Source organism: Cricetulus griseus, chromosome 8 (genome assembly GCF_003668045.3).
Source record: "Cricetulus griseus strain 17A/GY chromosome 8, alternate assembly CriGri-PICRH-1.0, whole genome shotgun sequence".
In the NCBI taxonomy this organism is placed as follows: Eukaryota; Metazoa; Chordata; class Mammalia; order Rodentia; family Cricetidae; genus Cricetulus; species Cricetulus griseus.
In genome coordinates this window covers 23,056,530-23,079,075 of record NC_048601.1, presented here as the reverse complement: position 1 = coordinate 23,079,075, position 22,546 = coordinate 23,056,530, and the positions used below count along the sequence as shown (strand labels likewise).

The 22,546-nt window shown below is 41.6% G+C and overlaps 1 protein-coding gene across 1 annotated transcript in view; it reads left to right on the top strand.

The window, feature by feature from the left end:
* LOC100760909 (alpha-1-inhibitor 3) overlaps window positions 1–22,546 on the top strand; it is a 52,246-nt gene that overhangs the window by 3,288 nt on the left and 26,412 nt on the right. The window contains exons 5-13 of the mRNA XM_035449022.1: window positions 1,453–1,473; window positions 1,746–1,914; window positions 2,299–2,383; window positions 3,378–3,486; window positions 8,575–8,692; window positions 8,850–8,959; window positions 9,914–10,075; window positions 13,857–14,081; window positions 14,264–14,327. Coding sequence (XP_035304913.1) covers window positions 1,453–1,473; window positions 1,746–1,914; window positions 2,299–2,383; window positions 3,378–3,486; window positions 8,575–8,692; window positions 8,850–8,959; window positions 9,914–10,075; window positions 13,857–14,081; window positions 14,264–14,327 — 1,063 coding nt within the window. The remainder of the gene's footprint in view (window positions 1–1,452; window positions 1,474–1,745; window positions 1,915–2,298; window positions 2,384–3,377; window positions 3,487–8,574; window positions 8,693–8,849; window positions 8,960–9,913; window positions 10,076–13,856; window positions 14,082–14,263; window positions 14,328–22,546) is intronic.

Below are 22,546 nucleotides of genomic sequence, written 5' to 3'. Positions count from 1 at the left end.
TGCACAGTAGGACTTAAGTGCAGTCAGAGAGTGGTTTGTTACTTCCATGACATTTGTGTTACTATTGCACAAATGGGCATGTCTTGCCAGACCAGAGGTTCTCATAGTTTATAGAGTTCACAGCTGAGTGAGATTGATGACCACCCAGTAGTGTAGATGGCACCTTCCAGCTCTATGACAGTTAGTCAGTAGGGATGATGGCTCCAGTCAGCACCAGCTTGACTTTGGAATGTGTACACCCGAATTAGACATCTGAATAACATTCTCTCCCCCCAAGGAACAGAGATTACGTGTCATCGAGGAAGGAGAGACTATAAGAACCACAGGTAGTGATGAATACAACGAAACAGTCCTCCAGACTCAGCATGGCAGCCAGACACATGAACTTGATGATTGCATTAGCATCCACAAGCTCATCCAAGATCAAGCCAGACAAAACCTTAGCATGGAGAGGAGAGATGTCCCGAAATCCCACCCTTAGCTGAGGCACTATTGCTAGCTGATAGCTACTGGGAGAAGGTCAGTTTTCTTTAAGAGTATAGATGAATGTAAGTTGACTAAACTCCAGTGGAAGACCACATATCCAAGAATCAAAAAGAAACACTTCACCCGAAAAACCCCTGTACATACAAGCCATGCCTTAGTCAGCAGCAGCACTCCTTTGAAGCAAGAGCAGCTACTGAGCCCTTTTGTCCTTTGTATTTCTAGGGCAATGGTTAGGCCCTGGTTTGATCTGTTAAATGAAGTTCAGGAGGTGTATATTAAGTGCATGAGCTAATCCCTTTGAAGCTCATTAGAAGAGGAATGAGAAGCCAGCGCCTTGTGTAGCGTGGGCATATGTAGCTTGTCCAGGAAACCCAAAGTTAAACATTTGGACTGGATGTATTTAAAACTAGCAACCCCATTCCACACTAAAAACATTTCTGATCTGAACAATGAACTTTGCAATCTCCATATTGTAATGGCCCAGGGTGAGTCTCATCACAGAAACATCTTAATGATAATGTCCCAAAGAGTTCTATTTCTAAGTTACTATCCATTAAGTGATTCTTGGGTCATAGATAGTTCAGGAACATAAACTTACAGTTTCTCTATGGTGGTTAATTGACTTGCAATTGACTTTGTTACTGGATATTAAGTTCATTGAATTCTGGCTGAAACTCCCATCAGAAGGTCCATTCTATAAACCTATTGAATTTGCCATAAGTGTGAAAATTCTAAACCAGAGGTTCTCAACCTTCCTAATGCTGTGGCCTTTTAATAGAGTTCCTCACATTGTGGTGATCCCTAACCATAAAATCATTTTCATTGCTACTTCATAACCATAATTCTGTTACTGTTATAAAAAATCATAAGGTAAATATCTTTGGAGGCAGAAGTTTGTCAATGGAGTCATAACTCATAGGTTGAGAATTGATGCTCTAAACTAACACATTTTCCCTTTTGTTTCAGTTTCCTCTGGCTTACATTGAGGTAAGAAACTTAACTGTGTCACACTCAGAAAGAGATCAGTCCGCTGAAAGTAACTGGGTGCTGGAATGTTGTAGCAGTACTATGGGATGCAGCCTTCCACCATTCCAGATGATTGGTTCATTATATCCCTCTTTACCTTCATTCCTCCCTACCCCCCAAAAACATTGATGTTAGCAAGTTCCCGAATGCTTCCATCATGAACACAATGGTCTTAGAGGTATTGCTGTAACTAGTACTTTATTTACTTACAAAATTTACAACCTCTTTTGCAGGATCCAAAAACAAATCGAATTATGCAGTGGCGGGATATTAACACAGAGAACGGGCTCAAGCAACTATCCTTCAGCCTGTCATCTGAGCCCATTCTAGGCTCCTACAAAATAGTGCTACAAAAACAATCAGGAGTGAAGAAAGAGCACTCCTTCACCGTGGAAGAATTCGGTATGGCTTGAGAAGATTGAAAAGGGAAAGTAGATGTCATAAGTTTTTGGTAATCATAGGATGACTTCTTTTGAACTCATTGAGTTCCAATGGCTGAGGCTGGGCTTCATCTGACTCTAGCTAGGCTATCCATCTAGCAACATGGGACTTCCAGAAAGTTCTGGGATTTTCAGAAGCCAATTGTTTCCTTTTTCTTATTTAAGTGGATGCCTCTGTGATTTGCAAAACCTGATATAACCTATGACCACTCCGCATTCTAACTTTATGGGGTGGGAGGGGGCGTTACCTTAATAACATGAAATCACCCTTTCTTGGCAGAAGTTGATCATTTAGATGACTAGAAAAGTCATTTCTCCCCTGAATTTCTCCTCTCTTTTCCAATAGTGCTTCCCAGATTTGAAGTTCGAGTAAAGGTCCCAAAGGCCATCTTCTTTAAAGATGAAAAAATGAACGTGACTGTGTGTGGAGTGTGAGTTTCCTGTGTTTAAGCTTCTATCCTTAAGAAATTCTTGGACACAAAACAGCCAGGATAATGTCTCCCTGTAGACTATGCAGAAATGCTAAGGCTGGGCCCTTCCATCCTGGCGTGTTTCCCCTATGGTTTTCATTTCCTCTTCCAGTCCCTGACTGCTCTGCATGGATGACTCCTTGATCATTCATTGCATATGTACTGATGTCAATTCTGATGACACCAATGACAGAATCAATGTATGTGGCCTTATGTGGTAGAGTTCCTACCTTTGGAGACAGGAAGGTACCTAAAAAGATCCCCTGAACCATTTGAAGAGAACACAGGCACTAAATACAGCCATCTGCTGACCTAATATGGGTCAGCAGAAAGAGCAGAGAAAGAAGAGCTCCTTATCTGACTCCAGTTCTAACCACTGCACCTCAAGTTTAACTTTCAAACATCTCACTTTTCTGTTTGCATTTCTGTACCTGATAAATAGGGATCCCGTGCAACAGCACCTGAAACTTCTGTTTAAGTCTGGAGCCACAGGAAGTTAAACCGTGCTAGAAGGAATTTGCAAAGGTGCCTGAGTCAAACAGAAGAGACACGCTTTAGCTCACAATTGCTTGTCTTTAAAATAAACATGCTCAAAAGAAAAATGATAGAAAGATGGCAAAAGATTGAGGAGGTCTGTTAGAACAGTTCTGAGTCTTGTTGCCATTTTCCATTCATCACAGCCCCGTCATTTACTAACTAAAGATTTTGATTGGGTCACTTAATCTTTTCAGAGCTACAAAAGGGAGACAATCGTGTCTCCCAGAGGATCTTAACAGAGCTAAATTGTTAATATATCTAGTAATACAGTGTCAAGTCGTACTCCATATTTGGTGTCTTTGTGAAGCTATACGATCAATCTAAGGTTACAGTTTGACAGTGAAGACTAATGTGGGAAGAGTGTGCCTGTCTCTGCTTAAGGATAACCCTTGGTCTCTCTGCATTTATCTTGTGACAGATACACCTATGGGAAGCCTGTGCCAGGACATGTAAAGATACATACATGCCATAAATACCAGCAGCATGGTAGGCAGATAGAAACTCAATGCAAAGAGTCCAGTTACCAGGTGAGTAAAAGTGTTCAAAGGCCTGTTTCCAATATCCAGGGTTAACTGACACAGAAATACAGACAGCAAAGCCAAAAGGAAACACACACCCAGATATTGATAGAGGTTGTTCTGGGGACTACGGACCTCGGGCCCTCGGTGTGTAGCTCTGTGGTGGAACACTAACCAGGCATGTGTGCAATCCCCAGCACCTCCCACCACTGACAATAGTGTCAGTCCTAGTACACACGATAGCTAAAGAGATATTTCAACAACTTTACAGCTAAACTGGGCCTCCAAATTTATTTTTTAGAATGTATTCCTTGAACAAAATAATAGGTTTAAGACTTTTTTTTACAAAATTATCATGTATTTAGCCATATTCCCTACTGCCATTGTCACCTCTGCTCTCTTGGGTTCTCACTCCTGTGTCCTTCTCCTCTTCTTGTATGGCCCTCACTACTTTCAAGGCTTGCAATCTATTCTCTAATTGGCACATGTGGAATGGAAGTAAATTGTACAAAACAATAGGCTTCTTTACAATATATTCATATACATGTATCATGTACTGGATTATCTCCTTCATTATCTACACTATTTTCTCCAACTGTCCTTCTCCCAGACCCTTCATCTTCCCAAATGGAACAACACCTACTTCGCAGTGTTGTTTTACCCTAACATGACAGGATGTGTGCCTGAGTCTGGTTTATTTTGTGAAAGGCTACAACCTCCATACCTGTAACATTCTCCCATCCAGTTTGGATTATTCATTCATCAGCTACGGACTCATTCATTTGAGAATCACATACAGGGCAAGCATACACAGGGACACATGTTTTGGTGCACTGAGACAGATTCTTTTCATATGTTCCTGATCATATGATTCTTCGACCTTGCATTTTTCTGAGGAGCTTCTATACAAAATTAATCCAAATCTCTTCACTTTAGCCTCAGGCAGACTCTTCAGACAAGGACAAAATACAGCCATATTCTTCACCAAAATATCTTAGCAAGAACAATCTCTATTACTTAATATTAATATTCCTCTCCTTGAAATCTCTTGAGCCAGGCCTTCACAGTTCAAGTCACACCCAGCACCACTGTCTTCCATGTTCCTTCTAGGATGACCCATTAAGTTAAAATATTGAACTGCTTTTCTAATCCACATTCCCAAGCTCCCTGGTACCAACTTCAGTCTTAGTTAAGGTTTCTATTACTGCAAAGAGATGCCATGACCACAACAACTTTTTTAACCTTTTTTTAATTTAAAAATGTTTTCTTTACAAACTAATCTCAGTTCTCCCTCCCCTTCTCCATCCCCCACCTCTCCCTCCCACCCCCACATCAATTCCTTAGAGGGCTTCAGGCCTTCCTTGAGGAGTCAACAAAGTCTGGCACAACAAGTTGAGGCAGGACCCTCACCCCTGTATCAAGGCTGAGGAAGATATCCTACCATAGGGAATGGGATCCAAAAAGTCAGTTCATGCACCTGGGATACCTCCTGGTACCACTGCCAGTCATCATCCTCCCCCAGCCCCCCACAAAAGATCAAGCCACATAACTGTCCTGTTTGGGTCCATGTAGGTTTATGAACTGTAAGTCCATAGTCCCTGAGCTCCCACTAGCTTGGGTCAGCTGTCTCTCTGGTTTTCCCCATCATGATCTTAACCCTCCTATTCAAATGATCCCTCCTCCCTCTCTGCAACTGAACTCCAGGAGCTTAGCCCAGTGCTTGCCTGTGGGTCACTGCATCTGCTTCCATAAGTTACTTGATGTAGGTTCTATGTTGACAATTAGGGTAGTCACTAATCTGATTAAAGGGGAAGACCTGTTCAGATAACCTTTCCAGTATTGCTAGAAGTCTTAGCTGGAGTCGTCCTTGTGGATTCTGAGGAATTTCCCTAGCACCAGGTTTCTCCCTAACCCCACAATGCCTCCCTCTATCAAGATATCCCTTTCATTGCTCTCCCCAACTTGGCCTTGTCCATCCCTCATGTTCCCATCCCCCATCCCCTCCCTTGTACCCCCTCCTGATTTACCCCAGGAGATGTTAACTATTTTCCCTTCCTGCAGCCCTCCATATGTGTCCCTCTTAGAATCCCCCCTTTATCATACCTTCTCTGGGGTTATCCTTTGCTTTACATCTAATATCCACTTATGAGTGAGTACTGTAGCATGAATAATGAAACCCCAGAGATAGATATTGGGGTTCAAGCTGAAGATCAGAAAGGCAAAGCAGTCAACCCCTAGCTGTTACCTCTACCTCAGATCAAAATAGGTGATCCTGTCTCCATGAATCCTCAGAGGCAAAGGTTGACTGCACTGCTCTCCACCAAGCCTCAGACTGCTGTTCTCTGAGTTCCTGTCTCCTCTCACCTATATTTCTATCTCTGTCCACCCATTTGACTCCTGTTTCTACCTCCCTAGTGCTAGGATTGATGGTGTGTGATCCTAATTTCTAGGATCACATTTGTGTGAGCTGTTTCTCTTTTGGACTACATCAATTTCCTGTAGCTCACTGTGGCCTTGAACTACAGAGATCCATTTGCCTCTTGTCTTCTATTTCCTGGGATTAAAGGTGTGTACCACCACTGCCTGGCCTCTATACCTAGCTAGTATGATTGCTGGGGTTAAAGGTGTGTATCACCATTGCCTGGCTCTATGGCTGTGGCTAGCTTTGTATTTTGATCTCCAGTGGCTTTATTAAATCATACATAATGTATCACCACAGATAAATACCATGTTTGTCTTTCTGTCTAGTCTACCTTACTCAAGATGTTTTGGGTTTTTTTTCTTTTCTTTTCTTTTCTAGTTCCATCGCTTTGCCTGGAAATTTCAAGACGTTATTGTTTTTTCCCACTGAGTAGTACTCCATTGTGTGAATGTACCACATTTTCTTTATCCATTCTTCAGTTGAGAGCCATCTAGGTTGTTTCCAGGTTCTGGCTTTTACAAATAATGCTACTATGAACATAGTTGAGCCAGCGTCCTTGAGGTATGATTGTGTATCATTTGGGTATATGCTCAAGAGTGGCATAGCTGGGTGTGGAGGTAGATGGAATTCCAGGTTTCTGAGAAACAACCATATTGATTTCCAATGTGGCTGTACAAGTTTGCACTCCCACCAACAATGGAGGAGTGTTCCCCTTACTCCACATCCTCTCCAGCATAAGCTGTCATTAGTGTTTTTTATCTTAGCCATTTTGATAGGTGTAAGATGGTATCTCAGAGTCGTTTTGATTTGCATTTCCCTGATGTCTAAGGATGTTGAGCAGTTCCTTAAGTGTCTTTTGGCCATTTGAGTTTCTTCTGTTGAGAATTCTCTCTTGAGATCTGTACCCCATTTTTAACTGAATTATTTGGGGGTTTTGGTGTCTATTTTCTTGAGTTCTTTATACATGTTGGAGATCAGCCCTCTGTCAGATGTGGGTTGATGAAGATCTTTTCTCATTCTACAGGCTGCCATTTTGTCTTATTGACTGTATTCTTTGCCTTACAGAAGCTTCTCAGTTTTAGGAGGTCCCATTTATTGATTGTTACTCTCAGTGTCTGTGCCACTGATGTTATATTTAAGAAGTCAACTCCCGTGCCCATGTGTTCAAGGCTACTTCCCACTTTCTCTTCTATCAGGTTCAGTGTCACCGGATTTATGCTGAGGTCTTTGATCCATTGGACTTGAGTATTTTCCATGAGGACAAATAAGGATTGATTTGCATATTTGCATTTGTCCACATGTGAACATCCAGTTATGCTGGCACTATTTGTTAAAAATGCTTTCATTTTTCCATTGTTGACCAAGGCAAGTCTTATAAAGGAAAAACATTTAATTTTTTAATGTTTAATGGGTGGCTTACAGTTCAGAGGTTCAATCCATTTTCATCATGGTGGGACCTAGCACTGTGAGAGCAGACATGATGCTGGAGAGGTAGTTTGTGCAGGAAACAGGAAGTGTCTGAAAAACTGAGTGTAGCTTGAGCATGTATGAGAACTCAAAGTCTGCATCCACAGTAACACATTTCCTCCAACAAGGCCACACTTCCCAATAGTGCCATTCCCTATAAATTTGGGAGATGCATGCAAACTAGCATACTATCCTTTCATTTCTTTAGACTAACTAGTTATCCCGTGTCTCTTAATTTAGAGAGAGTTAAAATCATTTGAATTTATTTTTGACAATTGTTTATTTACTATGATTTTATCGGGTATTCTGGTTGGTTCACATGCTATTTATCTTTTATTAATCATCATATCTGTTGTTGACTTTCTTATTCTTGTCCTGAATTGATAACATTAATACCATCATTGGCATGTGTGAATCCACTTTGAGATCACTAGCCATTTCCAAAACTAGACAATTAGATTATTTGTCAGAATTATGGCAAATCCCCACTATCATTCAGAGACAAGAAAACAAACTTCCAAACAGCAGGAAACCAAAGATGATAGAGTGATACAATTTAAACTAAATAAAATGCACTACCTAGCCAGCAACCACTTTAGAAATGAAAATGGCAGAAAGTATAGTCTGTGAGTTTGAACTGAACTAAGAACAAAGTGACTATTCTATTGACTTCTCTCACATTTCAGAATAATGTCAGCTCTTTCTTATGAAGACATTTCTCATTCACAGAACCACACAGAGGAAGCTCCCAAGCCCCCTTACACTCTAGAATAGATTTCACTTTAGTTATTTACTGGTACTCAGTATCAAGCCAAAAATTTTATGCCTGCTCTGAAAATGTACCATTGAGCTACTTCCAAGCCTGTGGTTGCTATTTTAAATAATATAAGTGATTATTAAGTCCTACTGACATACAAGTAAGTATTCTGATTACATTATAATTGTGAGTTTACTTAACATTTCTTATTGTCTATAAAAGTAATCATTATTTTTATAGATGACAAAGCCAAGGCAACTCTGTAACTGGCTCATGATGGTGGCACACAACAGCTCCATGTATGAGCTCAGTTCCATGCTTATGACCAGAATGCCAAGCTGTGAAGCCCTAAGCACTCATTTTTTTTCATGGAAGCTCTCACTTGTGGGGTAGAGTTGACCATACATCTGAACAGTGCTCCATATTATCTTGTTTTCCTCTTGTATATCAGCTAGACAGCAACGGCTGCAGCACACAAGAAGAAGACATCACTGTGTTTCAATTAAAGGAAAAAACATATGAAGCCCATCATCTTCATGTGAATGCAAAGATTACAGAAGAAGGGACAGGTGTGTGAGTAACCTGAGAATATAGAAAATGAAGCTGTGAAAGTTCACACCTGCTCTGGCCAATGGCGGTTTGAACCGTGTAGAAAAGGGTGTAGAAAGCAAGCAATTCCTCTCTAACTGGCCTGGGTTTCAATGCTGTTGCTAATTTCTTTTTCAGGATTGGAATTCAGTGGATCTGGGACAAGTAAAATTGAGAGAACCATAGCCAAACTCATATTTGTGAAAGCGGAGTCACATTATAAACAAGGGATTCCATTCGTTGTGAAAGTAAAGTACTTTTTGATTCATAGATGGTTGGGCTGTATTGTGAGGCCTCAACCTAGGCCATTCTGCTCAGTGATAAACTTGTCTGACATCACTGGCTGCAATTTGAGAAATTAGCTTGCTGGTAGATTTTGTACCTCAAGTGCTCAAGTGCATCTGATAAATTCCCAGTACTAAACTGAACAATACGCCCCAAATCTAAAGCATGTGTTATGAAATTTTTATTTGTAACTACTGTCCTTGAAAACCTTAAACCCCAAAGTGTCACTGTGTTTTCACAATGAAGCATATTTCCACAGTGCTCCATACTCATCATAAATCCAAGCTCTCCATTAGCCTCAGGGCCCTAAGGAGCTTTTATTTTGACTGTGTGAGTGCATCTGCCTCCCTTCATCCACACCATGAAGTCATGGATGGTTTCTTGTGAAGAACAGGCGAGTAGGAAGCACCTTTTATTGAGTTGTGTTAAGACTATGCCACCTTCAGCCTCTGGCTTTCACAGCACATCCAGTTCTTCTGGTGCAGATCTTAAAGAGTTAGATGTAGTGATAACTTGCCTGAGAAATGAGAGCAGTGGCCATGCATTTTGGGCAAGGTTACAAGTGTGGACATGGCCCCTTAAAGGGGAGGGTGGGGCTTGGGGGACTGGATCCCCTTGGGTCAAAGAGAGCACGGCAGAGGCAGTGTTGGCATCATTAGAGCAGGGACTTAGACAGTCACTCTCTGTTACCTGTGTAAGTCTATCCCCAGTGAAACACGATTTATCATTTATACTTGGGTCTGGTGAATCCATAATTTCCATGCCTTCAGTTAGATATTTGTAAAACACTTTTTTGCATGCTGAACTAGTTGGTGCATCTTTTGAGTACTTTATATAATATTGAAACAAGTTTTTCTCTTACATTCTATGTAGTATCTTCATACCTAGACTATACTTTTCTTCCTTGTTCAATTTAGGTACTCCTAGTGGATCTCAAAGGAGCTCCCGTCACAAATGAAGAAGTCTTCATCAAACCACGGGAACTTAACTACACCAATGTAACGACCACTGATCAGCATGGCCTGGCAGAGTTCTCTATCAACACCACAAAACTGGATGAGCATTCCCTCACTATCAAAGTAAGTCAGGAATGAGGGCATTAGACACATGGTGAAGCTTTGTAACAGCTTGCACTTAATAAAGTGTAGCGTAATGAAGAATGTTCTCATGCCAAACTATCTTATTTTAGAGCCAAACTATCTTATTTTAGGGTTTCTGATAAGTAATAAAAATATGAGCAAAAGGCTATAGAAATAAATGCATGCACTATAAATGCATTCCTTTTAATACAACATTTTTCATAGACTTTCTCATTTTGTTTGTCTTCTGTATATTTCAAGTCAGGACCTTTAAGCAAAAATGATTAAAAGTGTGTCTTTTTCAATTCAGTCATGGATACATGCTGTGTATCCTCCAATTCATTGTCCAGATATGCTGTGCCCATTTTCTCAAACAAGGGACAGTTCTTCTGTAACTGAATATGTTTAATGCTACACTAGTTCCTGCTTTAGGTAGGCAGGCAGGCACGTGTACACACACACGCACGCACACACACACACACACACACACACACACACACACACACACAGACACACAGACACACACACACACACACACACACACTGAGATGGTTCCTGTAGTGTAAGACACTCAGCCAGTCAAAAGACAGGTTTAGCTGTTGAGGTCAAATCATGCTCATACTGTCATTACTTAACAGCCCCACACAGAAGCACAGACATAGACTCAGTGACCTGACGTCAGCCCTGCAGTGCTTCAGACATTGTCTTAGCTCAGCTAGTGGCTTAGGCTACGACTCACTCTTCTGATGGACCATCTACCATCTTCTTCTTATGGCACTTTGGTGGCCTGTCTACCATCCTCTTCTGGTGGCCTGTCTCCCTTTCCCTTCTGATAGCCAACTATTTGATCTGCTTGACTGAGTATCAGATGCAACAAGTCACACCACTATTCTTTATTCTCCTTGGATTCCTGGTGGGTCCTCAAAATAAAGCATTGGGAAAGATTCGTCTCTTCTTAAGTCACAATAATTAGTTTTCCTTTTTTCTTTCATGGTTTTACTTCAGGTTTATCCTCCTTCTCGTCCTCCTGCCCAGCCCACTTCTCCTTTCCCCTCCTCCTTTGAGTGTGTTACTTTTGTTGGTTTTTTAATTAGCATGGAAAGTGACAGGTTTCACTGTGGCATTCTCATACATTCTGGCGCTTGGCCCCTCTCTGTGATTATCTCTCCATCCCCCGAGCCCCCTACACTTCTGCCCCCAATAGTCTGCCTCCCACATTCCCGCCACAGGCTTCAGATGTCCAGTGCTGTTCCTTGACTTTCTTTCTCATGCTGGGGCCTCCTTTCCTTTCTCTCAGATTCTGTTTCTTTTTTGTTTTCCCTGGTCTCCCCTTTTGCTACTTTAGTAATAAGATTTATCTCTACATCTTTTTGCATGTTTTAAAAAACTTTTTATTGATTGTGGATTTCATATCATGCATCCCAATTCCACTCATCTCCCTGTACCCTCACTTCTGCCCTCTGTCCTTGAAACCACCCCCCCACACAAAAAAAACAAAAAAAAACAAAATTTAAGTAAAACAAAAACAAAAGAAACAAAAAACAAAATACACACAAAACAAACAAACAAACAAACAAAATCTCTGTGTGGAAGCTGTAATGTGGCCCAGTCACACAGTACACCCTTTAGTCCATACATCTTTACTTGTAAGTGTTCTCTGAAATGGCTCAGTGGTCTGGTTGGGACTCTGGTTTCTGCTACACTATCAATACGGGGCCCTCACTGGAACTCCTCTATGATATCCTATTGCTGCCCTGTCTCATAGAGATCCTGCAGGTCTGACCCCTTCACATGCTCCAGAAGTCATAGATGGGAGGGATGCTGGGGTGGGCTCACTCACTGCCCTGGTTCTGAGCCTGGGTAGTAGCTGGGTTGGTCAGCCCACCAGCTTGCCTTCATCATCACTACCCAGTTAGCTCACCCATTGGAACAGACAGCAAGGAGCAGGGCCAGTTCTCCCTGCTCTCATGCCCTGACTCTGGTTCACCTGCATTCACACCACCAGGGCCAGCTCTACTGTTTTACCCATGCAAGGTGCAGGACCTGCTCTCCAGATTGCACTTGGTGAGGGGCAGGACCAGTAATTCCATTCTCAGGCCCCTGAGACTGATTCTCCTACCTGTCATATGTGACAAAGGGTAGGCGACAGGGCAAATTTCCCTCATCCTTTCTACCCCATGGCACATGAGGGAGTAGGCAGGGGCAACTCTCCTGTTCTCAGGCCTACAGGCCAGCTTACCTGCAACCCTCAGCTCTATTGTGCTGCCAGGGGTAGGTGTGTATGGGCCCAGTATCAACACAGCCCTCCAACACCAACATGGACACAGGTAGAGACCCAGATACTGGGCATCAGTGTGGTTTTTGTTGGCAACATGGGCCATGGGCATCAGCACAGACTCAGGCTACAGCAGGACCACGGACCCAGATATGGTCCTGGGAAACAACCTGGCTGGAGGTTGGCTTTACAAATCACCCAGATTTGAGTGGCACCTGTGGTAACATGGCCCTCAAATGCCATGTACCCAGGTGGTGGTCCAGACCCCTGTCATCTGTTCAGCCATCCATGGTAACAGGAACCATGGACATCAACACATACCCTGGCTGTGGTAGGACCACAGATGCAGACATGGCCCATGGCTGCTGTTTGGGTCCAGATAATACCACGGTCTTGGGTGGCAGCACAGGCCAACCAGGTCTGTTTGGCCCCAGGCAACAGCTTGACCTTCGAAGATCAACATGACCTCAAGTGTTGGCCCAGACTTCAGGGCACTGCATGGCATTTGGTGGCAACAGGAACCTCAGACATCAACTTAGAACTGGGCCACAGGAAGGCCATGGACCCAGACATGACCCCCAGCAACTTCCCGGCCCAGATATTACCACAGTCCTGGGTGGTAGCACAGGCCTCTTAGATTGGCATGACTCCTGTGGGGTTACCTCCCTCAGATGTAGACATGGTCACAGGTGGTGGCCAAGGTTTAGGTTGTCTACTGGCCCTCAGTGGTAACAGGAGCCAAAGACATCAGCACAGACCCCCAAGGCTGCATCAGGACCATGGACCAAGTCAAGGCCCTTGATAGCAACCCAGGCCTGGACAACATCATGGCCCTGTGTGACGAGCAGGGATCTACATCAGCCCGTTCCTCGCCTCCCTCTTCAGATCTGCCTCTCTCCCTAGCACAGACTCATTCTGCCTCTCTTTCTCTCATTTCCCCACTCTGTATTCACTCACCATGAAGGTGGTGCCAGGCAGGCTCATGGTTGATTTCTTCCTGCCCCAGGTCTAGAGACCTGGGGTGGAGCTGTAGCTGTCCTCAGTGCTCCAGACAGGCCTAGAAGTGCCAAGAGGCTCCTTTCTCTACTTTTTAGCTCAAGTGTTTAACTTAAATTGTATATCCCCGTTCTATTCATTGGAATTTGGGGTGTAGTGTGTTGTTTGAATTGTTTTGTATAATAGTCATTCATTTACTTTGCTTTGGTGTTCATGAATGTTCTGAAATTTCCTCTATGCTCCTGAGGTTTACTGGAGATCATGTCTTTCAAATAAGGCTACTCATTAAGAAAATTTGCTTATAATAACAGATGTCTTATGTCCATCCTCTCAGATGTACAAATTGCAGCATCAAAATAGAAGAAATATGAAAATCAAAATATAACTTACCCCAAATCTCATTTTCTACGTCTTGAATTCAAAGCTATTGAAGCACATGAAATGTTATATAAATGACTTTATAAGTCTAATTTTTTAAATGATTAATGACAAAATGTGCTGTTTCTCCAGGTCTACCACAAAGAGAAAAGTTCGTGTTCCCATGAGCTTTGCAAAACAGAATACGCAGAGTCACGCCATGTGGCTCATAATGTTTACTCCTTCAGTTGGAGCTATATCCACCTAGAGAAGGATACTAGCGTCTTACCCTGCAGTCCAAGTCACACTGTTTGGGCACATTTTATTGTGAAGGGTCCGGTCTTGAATGTGCTGACAGAGCTTACTTTTTATTACCTGGTGAGTTCCAGATCATATTGAGAAATACAAAGAATGCTTCCATCTCCTGACCATGCCTCTCCTCCTGACATGTGTAGTTCCAGGCTGCATATTTCTGTCTGGGTCTCAAACAATACATTTGTCAATTAGAAGAAACCTTGTAAAATATCGATGTAAGCTTGGAAAACACTTTTTTATTGTAGGTCATGGCCAAGGACCACATTATCCAGATTGGAAGCCACACTCACCACACAGAGCCAGGAAAATGTGAGTGATTCCCACCCAGTAACAGGACTCCAGCTGAGTCCCCACACACTCACCAGTGACACCTCAGCACTGAGCAGCTAAGGATGCCATGAAGCTTGTGTGTCACCCACACACTCTCCACAGTGGGAAGTCAAGGTTCTGTCATCTAATGTAGGTTATCACTTACACAATGACCTTCAGGAAGGAAAAGTCTCAGAATCCCAAACTGGGCATCTGAATATAAGATACACCCCAAGTGAGGAATCAATGCATTTACAAACAGATTATCACCATCAAGGCAAAATGTGTTATCTTAGTGTCTGTCGAAAAAAATAAAAATAAAAAATCTGGGGGTTCTTGCCTTGGTACGCCAATTTTTATTCATTTGATTCATGTTTTATTGTTTTAAATTGTGTTTATGTGTGTGTGTGTGAGAGAGAGAGAGAGAGACAGAGAGAGAGAGAGAGAGAGAGAGAGAGAGAGAGAGAAAGAGAGAGAGAGAGAGAGTGCAGATGCCCTCAAAGTCACAAGTATTAGATCCCCTGAAGCTGGAGTTACAGAGAGTTCTACACAGCCTGATGTCGATGCTGGGACTCAAACTTGGGTCCTCTGGAAGAACACCAAGTGATCTTCACTTGTGAGCTAGCTCTCCAGTCCTTTGATTTTATTTTTAAAGTCATTTTACTTATTCTTTGAATGTTACATATGTTTATACAATGTATTTTTAATTTATTTAATTATGTTATATCCTGACTGAAGTTTCCCTCCCTCCTTTTCTCCCATTCCCTCTCCCCACTCCAACCCACTCCTCTGTTTCTTTTTTTAAACATTTTTGTTAATTTATTTTTTATATTCCAGACCCAGTTCCCCCTCCCTCCTCTCCTCCAACTCCCCCCACTTCCCCTTCACCCCACCTCCCGTCCGCTCCTCAGAGAGGGTAAGGCCTCCCATAAGAAGTCTACTAAGTGTGTCCCATCATGTAGTTGAGGCAGGACCAAGACCCCTGTGTCTAGGCTGAGCAAGGGATCTCTCCATATAGAATGGGCTCCACTCAGTCAGCTTGTGCATTAGAGTTAGATCTTGGACCCACTGCCAGTGGCCTCATATATTGTCCCAGTGGCGCCATTGTCACCTATATTAAGGGAGTCTAGTTCAGTCTTATGCAGGTTCCCCATTTGTCAGACTGGAATCAGTGATCTCTCACTAGCTCGGATCTGCTGATTCTGTGGGTTTCCCCATCCTGGTCTTGACTCCTTTGCTCAGATTATCACTCATCACTTGAGCTTGGCCCAATGGTTAGTTGTAAATATCTGCACCTGCTTCCATCTATGGAAGAGGGCTGTAGCTTCTCTGGGATTGTAGGCTGGGTATCTTTGGTTTGGTGTCTGGTAACCACTTATGAGTGAGTACATACTATATATATATTTGCCTTTCTGGTTTTGGTTTACCGCACTCAGGATGGTTTTTTCTGTCCATTTGCTGGCAAATTTTAGGATGTCATTGTTTCTTACTACTGAGTAATACTTTATTGTGCAAATGTACCACATTTTCTTTATCCATTCTTCAGTTGAGTGGCATCTAGGTTGTTTCCAAGATCTGCATATTACAAATAATATTGCTATTAACATAGTTGAGCAAATATCCTTGTGGTGTGAATGGGCCTCTTTGGGTATATGCACAAAAGTGGTATTGCAGGGTCTTGAGGTAAGTTGATGCCTAATTTTCTGAGAAATCCCCATATTGATTTCTAAAGTGGCTGCACAAGTTTGCACTCCCACCAGCAATGGAAGAGTGTTCCCTTTTCTCCACATCCTCTCCAGCATAAGCTGTAATCTTTTTTTTTTTATCTTAGCCATTCTTATTGGTGTAAGATGGAATCTCAGAATCATCTTGATTTGCATTTCCCTGATGACTAAGGATGTTGAGCATTTCCTTAAGTGTCTTTCTACCATTTGAGACTGTCCATTGAGAGTTCTCTGTTTAGATCTATACCCCATTTTTAATTGGATTATTTGGTAGTTTGGTGTCTAGTTTCTTGAATTCTTTGTACATTTTGGAGATCAGCCCTCTGATAGATGTGGGGTTGGTGAAGATCTTTTCCCATTCTGTAGGGAGCAATTTTGTCTTGTTCTTTGCTTTACAGAAGCTTCTCAGTTTCAGGAGGTCCCATTTATTAATTGTTGCTCTCAGGGTCTGTGCCACTGGTGTTCTATTTAGGAAATAGTCTCCTATTCCCATGTGTTCAAGTGTATTTCCCACTTTCTCTTCTATGAGGTTCAGTGTGGATGGATTTATATTAAGGTCTTTGATCGATTTCAACTTGAGTTGAACTTACATGGCAATAGATATGGATCTATCTGCAATAGTCTACATGTGGACAGCCAGTTATACTAGCACTATTTGTTGAATATGCTTTCTTTTTCCATTTTACATTTTTAGCTTCTTTGTCAAAAATTAGGTGTTCATAGGTGTGTGGGTTGATACCATGGTCTTTGATTCAATTCCATTGGTTCACCTGTCTGTTTTTATGTCGATACCAAGCTGTTTTCATTACTATAGCTCTATACTAGAGCTTGAAGTCAGGGATGGTGATGCCCCAAGATAATCCTTTATTGTACAGGGTTGTTTTAGCTATCCTGGGTTTTTTGTTTTTCCATATGAAGTTGAGTATTGTTCTTTCAAGGTCTGTGAAGAATTGTGCTGGGATCTTGATGGAGATTGCATTGAATCTTTAGATTACTTTTGGTAGGATTGTCATTTTTGCTATATTGATCCTACCCATCCAAGATAATGGGAGATCTTTCCATTTTCAGATATCTTCTTTAATTTCTTTCTTAAAAGACTTGAAGTCCCTGTCATACAGGTCTTTCACTTGTTGGTTAGAGTAACCCCAAGATGTTTTATGTTATATGTGGCTATTGTAAAAGGTGATGTTTCTCTGATGTCTTTCTCAGCCAATTTATCATCTGTATATAGGAGGGCTTCTGATTATTTTTTTAGTTAATCTTGTATCCTGATATATTACTGAAGGTGTGTATCATTTGTAGGAATTCTCTGGTAGAATTTTGGGGATCACTTATATAAACTATCATATCATCAGCAAATAGCAAGGGTTTATTTTCCAATTTATATCCCCTTGGTCTCCTTTTGTTGTCTTATTGCTCTAGCTATAACTTTGAGTACTGTATTGAATAGATACAGAGAGAGTGGACAGCCTTTTCTTGTTCTTGATTTCAGTGGGATTGTTTTGAGTTTCTCACTATTTAGTTTGAAGTTGACTGTTGGGTTACTCTAAATTACCTTTATTATGTTTAGGTATGTTCCTTGTATCCCTATTCTCTCCAAGACCTTTATCATCAAGAAGTGTTAATTTTGTTGAAGGTCTTTTGAGCATCTGATGACATGATCTTGTGGCTTTTCTCTTTCAGTTTTTTTATATTTTATATTTTTATATTGTAATCATTGGATTACATTGATGGATTTTTGCACATTGAATCATCTCTGTATCTCTGGGATGAATCCTACTTGGTCGTGGTGGATGATTTTTCTGATGTGTTCTTGGATTAGGTTTGCCAGTATTTTTGTTTGTTTGTTTGTTTTTAAACTAATTTTATTCAAATTTAAAACAATCTTATTTTACATACCAATCCCAGTTCTCTTCCCCTCCCATCCTCCCAATTCCCCCTACCTTCCCCCATCTCATCCCACATCCATGCCTCAGGAAGGGTGAGGCCTCCCATGGGGGAATCATCAAAATCTGTCATCATTTGGAGCAGGACCTAGGCCCTCCCCCTTGTATCTGGGCTGAGAGATTATCCCTCCATAGGGAATGGGCTCTTGAAGCCCCTTCATTCACTTGGGATAAATACTGGTTTCACTGCCAGAGGCCCCATGTACTGTCCAAATGCCCCAACTGACACCCATTCAGGGGATCTGGTTCAGTCTTATGCTGATTCCCCAGCTGTCAGTCCGGGGTCTGAGAGCTCCCACTCACTGAGGTCAGCTGTTTCTGTGGGTTTCCCCAGCATGGTCTCTTGAAATTTGAATGGCACTAGAAGAAACCATCCTGAGTGAGGTACCCCGACACAGAAAGAAAAACACGGTTTGTGCTCACTCATAAGTGGATATTAAGCATAGAGCAAAGGATTACCAGCCTACAATCCACAACCCAAGAGAAGCTAGGAAACAAGGAGGACCCTAAGAGAGATATGCATGGACCCCCAAGAAGGGGAAAGGGACAAGATTTCCTGAATAAATTGAGAGCACAGGGGGAGAGGAGGGGGAGGAGAAAGAAGAGGGGAGAAGGGGAGGGGGTAGGAAAACATGAGGTATCAGGAAGGTCAAGTTGGGGGAAGAACAGAGACAGAGAGCAAGGAAAGTGATACCTTAATAGAGGGAGCCCTTATGGGCTTAAAGAGAAACCTGGCACTAGGGAAATGTCCAAGAATCCACAAGGATGACTCCAATTAAGTATCTAAGCAATAGTGGAGAGGCTACCTTAATGCCCTTCCCCTATAATGAGATTGATGACTACCTTAATTTGCCATTATAGAGCCTTCATCCAGTAGCTGATAGAAGCAGGAGCAGACACCCACAGCTAAGCACTGGGCCGAACTCCTGGAATCCAGTTGTAGAGAGGGAGGAGTGGTGAACAAATGGGTAAAGACCATTCTGGGGTTAACCAGGATTTTACTGAGTTCTTTTGCATCTATGTTCATGAGGAAATTAGTCTGTGATTCTCTTTCTTAGTTGTGTCTTTGTGTGGTTTGGGTATCAGGGAAACTGTAGCCTCATAAAAAGTATTGGCAATGTTCCTTCTGTTTCTACTGTGTGAAATATTTTGAGGAGTATTGGTATTAGTTGTTTGAACATCTGGTAGAATTCTGCACTGAAATCATCAGAGCCTGGGCTTTTTTTGTTTGTTTGTTTGGGAGACTTTTGATGACTGTTTCTATTTCCCTAGGGATTGTAAGTGTATTTAAGTTGTTTATCTGTTCTTGATTTAATTTAGGGATGTGGTAGAAAATTGCCCATCTCCTTAAAGTTTTCCAATTTTGTGGAATACAGGTTTTTGAAGTATGATGATTCTCCAGATTTCCGTAGTGTCTGTTGTTATGTCCCCCTTTTTGTTTCTGATTTTGTAAATTTGGATATTCTCTCTCTTTTGGTTAATTTGTATAAAGGTCTGTGCATTTTGTTGAATTTCTCAAAGAACCAACTCCTTGACTCATTGAATTTTTGTATTGTTTTCTTTGTTTCTGTTTTCTTGGTTCCAGCCTTCAATTTGACTATTTCTTGCCATCTACTCCTTTTGGGTGAGTTTGACTCTTTTTGTTCTAGCACTTTCAGTTGTTCTGTTAATTCACTAGTATGGGATTTTTCAAACTTCTTTATGTAGGCATTTAGCGCTATGAATTTTCCTCTTAGCACTGCTTTCATTGTGTCCCATAAGTTGGCTTTATTGTGTGGTTATTTTCATTAAATTTTAAGAAGTCTTTAATTTCTTTCTTTTTTCTTCCTTGACCCAGTGGTGGTTCAATTGGTTATTGTTCAATTTCTATATATTTGTGGGCTTTCTAAAATTAATGTTGCTGTTGAATTCTAACCTTAAGCTGTGGTGATCTGATAGGGTAAAGAGTTTTTTCCAGTTTTTTTCTATCTGTTGAGGTTTGCTTTGTTACTGAGGATGTGGCCTATTTTTGAGAAGGTTCCATGAGGTGCTGAAAAGAAAGTATATTCTTTTGTGTTTACTGGTATGTTCTATAGATGTCTGATAAGTCCATTTGAGTCATAACATCTGTTAGTTCCCTTATTTCTGTTAAGCTTCTGTATGGCAGACCTGTACATTGGTGAGTGTAGGGTGTTGAAATCTCCCACTATTTTTGAGTTGGGCCTGATTTGTGATTTAAGCTTTAGTAATGTTTCTTTCACAAATGCAGGAGCCCTTGTGTTTATGGCATAGATGTTCAGAATAGATATTTCCTGTAATGAATATGAAATCCCTAATTTTAGTTTGAAGTCTATTTTGTTAGATATTAGGATAGTTACACCAGCTTGTTTCTTAGGTCCATTTGATTAGAAAAATTTTCCCAACCATTTACTGTGAGGTAATGTCAGTCTGTGAGGTTGAGGTGAGTTTTTTGTGTGCAGCAGAAGGATGGATTCTGTTTTCATATCCAATCTATTAGCCTGTGTCTTTTTATGGGACAATTGAGACCTTTTATATTAATGAATATTAATGATCAGTGATTGCTACTTCCTGTTATTTTTTATTTTGTTTGTGGTGACAGCATTGTGCATTCAATTCCCTTTTTGGGATTTGCTCCTGTAAGTTCATCTATTGGCACTGTTCTTGTGGATATAGCTGATTTACTTGGGCTGGCTTTTTCTTTCTGGTACTTTCTGTAGGGCTAGATTTGTAGATAAGTATTGTTTAAATTTGGTTTTATGATGAAATATCTTGTTTTCTCTGTCTATGGTTATTTAAAGATTTGTTGGGTCTTGGCTGGCATCCGTGATCCCTTAGTGTCTGCATAACATCTGACCAAGTCCTTCTGGCTTTCATTTTTTTTCCATTGAGAAGTCAGGTGTAATTCTGATAGTCTGAATTAATATGTTACCTGGCCTTTCTCCCTTCCAGCTCTTAATATTCTTTATATAATCTGTATGTTTATTGTTTTGATTATTATCTCATGAGGGGACTTTTTAAATGAATATATATCCTCTACAGTATTTTCCACATGTGTAATTCTCTCTTCTGTCTCTTATATTCTGTTATTTATGCTTGCATTTGTGGTTCCTGATTATTTACCCAGATTTTCCATTTCCAGAATTCCCTCAGTTTGTCTTTTCTTTACTGTCTCTATTTCAGATTTCAAGTCTTGAATCATTTCCTTCACTCGTTTGATTGCTCTTTCTTGGTCTTCTTTTCTGGATATGTTCATATCTTCCAGTTTTTTGTTTGTCTTTTCCTCCATTTCTTTAAGGGATTTTTTCCTTTCCTCTTTAAGGGCCTTAACCACCCTCCTAAAGTTATTTTTAGGTCATTTTCTTCTGCTTCATCTGAGTTGGGATGCTCAGTTCTTGCTGTTGTAGCACCACTAGTTTCTAGTGGTGCCGATATTGCTCTTTATATTGTTGAGTGTGTTCTTACCTTGTTGTCTATGCATCTCTTCCTCTAATAATTGGTATAGGTGCAGCCTGTGCTTCAGGGGGGTCTCTTTTTCTCCAATTGGTATAGTTCTGGGCTGTGGCTCCATTGACTGTTCCCTCAGGCACAAGCAAAGCAGAGCCCCCGGTGAATGCTCAGCCTTAATACAAGGGAGGAGGGTGGCTGCTCCTTGAGGTACAGTTGGGACTATAGCTCCAGGGGACACCCATTGCATTGAGACCACAGCTCCAATGATTGCTCCTCTAGGTGTAGGTGGGCCCGAGGGTCCAGTGGTCGATGTAGCAGTAAGTTATCTCCAACTGAGAAATGGCAGCAGATGCTGGCTGGGACACAGATGCTCTTTCCCAGAGGAACTTCTTGTGATAGTTTCTGGAAGCTACTGCTGGAAACCAATGCTATTGTCTCACCCAGTAGTCACTCCCTGTTCCTGGGCCTGAGACTCAGGTCTCCCTCTGCTGCTGCTTCCAGGCCTCCCACTGATCTTCCTCTGTTTCTGTTCAACAGGCCTCTCATGGACATCATCACAGCATGGCATATCAAACTGCAGTAAGTAAACATCCCCCTTGTATTGAGGCTGGGCAAGGCAAATCAGTATGACGAATAGGTTCACAAGAGCCAGCCCAAGCATTATGGACAGCCCCTGCTCCCATTGTTGGGAGTCCGACAAATAGACCAAGCTACACAACTGTCACATATATGTAGAGAGCCTAGGTTGATCCCACACAGGCTCTCTGGTTATTGGTCCAGAGTCTGGGAGTTCCTATGAGACAGGTTAGTTGATTCTGGGGATTTTCTTGTGATGTCCTTGACACCTTTGATTCCTATAGTCCTTCCTACCTCTCTTCAACGGGATTCCCCAAACTCAGCCTAATGTTCAGTTGTGGGTCTCTATATCTGTTTCCATTGGTTGCTGATGAAGACTCTCTGATGACAATTGCTGTAGCCACCAATCTGATTAGAGGAGAGGGCCAGTTCAGGCTATACATTTATTATTTCTAGGAGTCTTATCTGGAGTCATGCTTCTAGATTACTGGGAGTTTCCCTTGCACAAGACCCAAATTGTGCCCCT